We start from the raw sequence: 6000 nt of genomic DNA, 5'->3' as shown, positions 1-6000 counted from the left end.
CTATTTTTAAAGTAGCGGATACGGAAAGAGTCGGTTCAAAAGCATAGCCTTTCAAGAACTGTGAACGATTAAAAATTCATTAATAATGTTCAAGAGCATATAGGTTTATGCAAATCTGCTAAAGCATAGTACAACATTATAAGATATAAAAGTTAACTGAAATAGAATTCAGAAACACAATTACAAAATCATGACCTAGCCAGGGCTATACTTGATACTCACAAATCTGACCAATATTCTTTGTCAATTGTTTATATCTTACAAGGTTATTCATGATTATTGCTATGATCTTTTGAGAACAAAGCATATTACAGAGGTTTCTATTATTGTGGAGGAAACAACAGTGGGTCTCCATTATTTTTTATAGATCTAACATATATGAATGAACTTTTAATTCCCAATTTACCTTTATGTCCACAATCCTGAATGACTATTCTTGGATTGATGATATTTTAATTAAAATTAGTATATGTGCTTCGTACAATTGTGTTGTATTGCATAATTTCCACTCTCAGACCATTCCACATGGCTTTGTCTTCCTAATGAGTGAATTAACAATCTTGTGGCTAGAATGCTAGAATGATTAAGATTAATTTTACTAAAAAGGCAATTTAATTTATTTTTCTTATGTATCTTGGATTCATTGACAATTTTGTATAACCATTTGAATTCCTTGCAGATGCTATGTCAAATGGATAGGACCATTTATGTCTAGTTTAAAGTTGGCAATGTCATTGGAACAAAGCAGTGCCCATTTTTAGATTAATTGGTTCTCTCGTGCAAATTGAAATATTACAAAAGTTAGTTCTGTAGAAAGTACACTTCAACATCTGGGTTTGATCTGCATATGGTAGGGGCAGAACAGTGACATCTTCTCATACAACATCCGACCTGAAGTTGCACAAGGTGTTTGAAGGAGGGATGTTTTAGTCACCAGCATGACCATTTCTTAGTTAAATTAAATATAGTTTGAGAATAACAGATTCTATTAATTGAAGATGGACTCAAAATGCTGTAGTAACTCAGTGGGACAGGCAGCATCTCTGGATGACGTTTTGGGTCGAGACCTTTCTTCAGACTGAGAGTCAGGGGAGAGGGAAACTAGAGATATGATAGAAACATATCTTTAGTCTCCCTCTCCCCTGACTCTCAGTTTGAAGAAGGGTCTCGACCCGAACGTCACCCATTCCTTCTCTCCACAGATGCTGCCTGTCCCGCTGAATTACTCCAGCATTTTGTGTCTATCTTAGGGTTAAACCAGCAGATGCAGTTCCTTCCTACAGATTCTATTAATTGGTTGGGTTAGACTGATAAACTCCTGTTCCTGGATGAGAATAAACTATGAAAGAATAGGATATGTTTGTTTCATATTAGTCGCCATCATGAGTAAATCCAAGCTGTTGTGTACATAAATTCCGAGATATTAAACTAATACCTTTATTTCTAGATCTGGACAGCCTATGATTTCTGCTCTTTTCTACTTTGTCAACTTTTGCCACTTCGGCAACATGCTGGTATCTTTCGATGGTATCCTCCTCATTGTCAATTGGTATGTTTTTAGGCATAGCAGCACAATCACAAACATCATCAGCTTTGAGTGCCTGTGGAGAACTATCACCTATTCCTAGACATTCTTCCTCTGAATCTCTATCAAAAAGCTCTGGGGTGAAACACAATGTCTCATCCTGAAAATCCTCTTCTTCCGCTGCAGGCCCCTGTACATCATTGTCAACCAAGGGTGGCATTTCCATTATTTCTGCCTCAACCTCAAAGAATGGTTCCATATCAGAGGGAGGTGATGCAACCATGGAGCTGTTATAAGAATTTCCTGCACTGTCGTAAGTTGTTTGATTTTGCTTATTATTCTCAAATGGATGTGTAACAGCATTCAACGATACATCCTCTTTATTGCCGATTGATGTATTAGCATCTCTCTGTAACAGAAACTCTAACTGAAATGAATTTGTTTCTCTTTCTTGCTGTCTCAGCATAACATTGTTAGATTGCACTTTTTCATCCTGCTTCAATTCTCCAAATGGAAAATGCAAGTGAATGGGTGATGAAGTTGTCGGCTTTTTGTAGAAACATTGCATGATAGATTGTGATGTTTTTCGCGAGTCACCAATTTTCATTTTGATACCAGATTTTTTAAAAAGCGGGGTCTTGGTAATATTGCTTGCAGAAGAATGATCTTTCTTGTTGGCTGTAGTACATGCAATAATGAGAAAGAAAAATAAAGTGTCAATGCAGTGTAACTTTAACCCAATTATTTATGCAAATATTGCAATGTACTTCTCAACCAGGCAAAATATACTGTGAAAATTGAAATAAAAACATGGTCAAAGTTTTAATTTTGAGCACAGCATACTTCAAGTATTCAAATTACAATTGCTGGTAAATAATATTGTAAAGCAAACTCAGAAATGCCTAGAAATCACCAATGCAGTATTAAAGTCTAAATAATACTCAAAATCTCATTAATTACTTTGCAGCAATGCTAATAAACTTTATTTTGTAGAACACAGCTAGGAGCTTTTAGAATTATGACAGTTTGGGAAAGTAAATATGAACCATTATTTCTATAGCTCCGTGAATTTAGACAAACTCCAAATTGGTATGTGAATCACGCAGGGTTATTAAAATTTGGAATGCATTCCAATAAATACCAAAATTCAGTCAATACAGATTTGATGGAGGAACACACAAAAATATATACTTATACAAATGGGGAAATGAGCAGGAAACTGCATTAGCATTAAAAAGAAAAATCAAAAGAAAAAGTTTTCAAGTAATATACTTGATGGCTTTTTCTTTAGTAGCAAAATTTGATGAGCCCAATGAATTATAGTTCAAAACAGTGAGTCAGAACACATATAAAGCACCCGTTAAGTGGTTGTGTGCTCCACACCTGTTGGGTGGGGAAAATAAATTTAATAGACATAAGAATTCTAACCGTGGCTAACGAACTGAGGAACAATTCTGCCAGTCAGGCCTACAACTCGTATCTTGCTTTCATCTACAGGGATAAGAGACAGGAAAGATTTATGTTAAAAACAAAGCAACGATTGTGTTGTTTGGTAATCAGTTTCTGATATTATGTTTTTCTATGTATAAGCATTTTAAAATCAATTAAAAAATAGTTTACGATAAAAAAATCTTGCAGCTCACTGGCCACATGCAAAGTTCTCCTGCGGTTTGGGTGAGGTGAAGTGCAACATAAGTTTCTTCAAGGTAAACTGAACACCATCTCCTGACTGATTCAAGAAAGAGAAAAACGAGTCTTATCTTTCATTGTTTAATAATTAATTTCCACTATCAAAAATTAATTCAAAATTATTATATCAAAATGTCATTTGGTGAAGAGCTAATCAAAACCTCAAATTAATGTTAAAATGGTCTCCTTAATGAAGATTCCGTCAGAGCAAAGGAGAAATACTTTTATCTCTCCCAAGATAAACTTACCGTATTTCCCGACAATGAAGATGCACTTGCGTCGAAGACCCATCTCCATTTTGAGTGGCTAAATTTTGAAAAAAGGCTGGCGGGACAGGATCAGGTGATCGAGAAAGAGAGAGAGTGAGAGATCGAGAGAGAGAGACAGAGATCAAGAGAGATCAAAAGAGAGAGAGAGAGATCAAGAGAGAGAGAGAGAGAGAGATCAAGAGAGAAAGTGAGAGAGATAGAGAGATGAACAGAGAGCGAGAGAAAGAGAGAGAGAGCCAGCCTTCCGCCCAGTAGCTACCCTCCAACCACCACCTCCACTGGTTGCGCCTGTGCCGAAGGACACCATGGCTGGCTGCCGGGCGGGCCGGCAGAAGGTGCTGAGGTGGTGGCCGGTTCCGCAGTCCAGTCCCGGCGGCCGCTCGCAGCCACCCGAGCTACTGAGTGAGTTGTTGGCATGATCCCCGACACCCTCCTTCTCAACGCTCCTGCCCTCCCTGCAACTTTACCCCTGGCGGCCCAGTCAAGTTTGCTACTTTGTGCAGCCCAGGCCGTGCTGACCTGGGCCACACTCCCCACACGCTGTGAAAGGAACTCTCCCCCCCAGCGGCGCTGTCCTTTTACAGCCGCTTCCCAGCTGTAGAATGTAAATCAGCGGCCAGCAAAGACGGATAGACTTGGCTATCCCTCAGTACAACAACATCGTTCTTGATGTTGCTGTACTGAGGGATAGCCAAGTCTATCTTTCTTGGCTAACAATCTAACCTTCGGCCTCCAAGACGCAGGTAAATTTTCAGGCCTTATTTTAGGATAAAAAATAGCGTCTTCATTACTGGGAAATACGGTACTTGCTAAATGGTAGATAGCATGTTAGTGATGGTAAAGTGCTCAGCTAAAATAAATATAGCGCCAAGCTATTAATGTTAAAAATCTTTACACTGTTTTATAGGTGACAATAATCTGCCACAAGAAAACAATTGTACTTTATAATTACTAACCTGGTACTTCTGTGATGCTAACTGTGCTGGTATCACAGAAGGTTGGTATAGGAATGGCATTGGGACTTTTCTTTTCATTTACTGTGCAGATGTTGGATTGGGTGAACTTTGGAATATTATCTTCTGGTGAGACTTGTGGGCTAATGGTCTGTGACTGATGATCTTTGTTCTTTTCCTCTTTAGGCTTTTGAAAATGTTCATTTGAACATCCAGTTGCAATAGACGGCATTTCATTGAGGATCTTGGGTAAATGATCAACACGCTTCTGCTGAGCATCAGAAAACATGCGCAATGAATCCAAAGCACAGTTGAAGTTTGGATGGTGTTGGACTTGCCGACGGATCCATTTTGACAGTCCTATAATGAGACAAATGTTACGCAAATGAAAATTAAAAGATTGGAGAAAATAACCTTCTCAGTTGGAGAACTAGCATTCAAAAATTGGAATATAGATTTTGTGTGGTACAATTCTTTAAGTGAACCAAAGAAGTCAAGTGTAAACAGCAATTGGGGAGAGGGAGTCCAATATTGAATACGTAAAATAATCCAATAACCTGCCACAAAAAAAACATTAGTACTTTATAATAACAGCTTCAGCGTTTTGATATTGATTTCCAAAATCTTAACAAGATTTAACAAAAAGAAAGACATGAAATGCTGGAGTAACTCAGCAGGACAGGCAGCGTCTTTGGAGAACATAGATAGATAACGTTTCAGGTCAGGACCCTTCTTCAGACTTATAAAAAAACGTTTTAACAAAAAGTTAAATAAAAGTTAGACCTTATAAAAGACACTAAACTAACAAATATTTCAATGGGTGTTTTCAAATAAATGATTTCCATGGTTCAAATACGAATAGCACTGCCTTAATTACTAAGTGAAATGCTGTCTGTTTTTGGCTCCATAAGTATATTTACAACAATGTAGACAGTGAAGTTCATTATGCATAATAAAGTTTCATTATTCAGCGAGTCAAACGATTATATTTCAGTCTTTCCAACTTGTTTCTATGAGATCGCGACACTGATTTATGCATCAAAGTGTTGAGTTTACCATTATTCCCATATCTATTAAACATTGCAAATACAAATATAAAAACAGCATCATGTTGCCAAATTCCAGTCCTGCCGCTCAATGTTCCTAAGCTCTCACAAAGGGAGGTTTTAAAATATAAAGTTAGTCAAAATTGAGAAATGGACTCACAAAGCAAGCAAAGGCCTTGACAAAAGTCGTAAGTATTAAACCAGTATGGACACATTGATAAATTAATGTATTATTCTATTACTTTGTTTTGAATAAACCTCTACAGCCTTGTAAGGTATAGAATGCTGAAGGTTCCAAACCCTGAATGAAGTATTTCTTCCTCATTTCAGTCATAAATGGCTTACCCCATAGCCTGAAACTGTAGTGATTTGTCTTGGACTCTTTAGCCAGAGGAAATATCTTCCTCATATTTAATATTTATAGGATTTTTGAGTTTTGAGAACATCTTTTTTTTTTCAAATCTAGGGAATACAGTACTTGTCCACTCGATCTCTCCTTATGTGACAAATACACTATT

General features: G+C 37.3%; 1 protein-coding gene across 1 annotated transcript in view; it reads right to left on the bottom strand.

Moving 5' to 3' along the window:
* Window positions 1–1194: 1194 nt before the first annotated feature.
* The window catches only part of brip1 (BRCA1 interacting helicase 1), a 233200-nt gene continuing 228394 nt past the window's right edge, over window positions 1195–6000 (bottom strand). Inside the window, 2 exon segments of the mRNA XM_033046369.1 lie at window positions 1195–2203; window positions 4440–4796. Of these exon segments, the coding sequence (XP_032902260.1) occupies window positions 1371–2203; window positions 4440–4796 (1190 nt within the window). The 3' untranslated portion in view covers window positions 1195–1370.

Source organism: Amblyraja radiata, chromosome 28 (genome assembly GCF_010909765.2).
Source record: "Amblyraja radiata isolate CabotCenter1 chromosome 28, sAmbRad1.1.pri, whole genome shotgun sequence".
Lineage (NCBI taxonomy): Eukaryota > Metazoa > Chordata > Chondrichthyes > Rajiformes > Rajidae > Amblyraja > Amblyraja radiata.
Note: the sequence above shows the minus strand (reverse complement) of the source record. Positions and strands in the feature narration are given on the sequence as shown.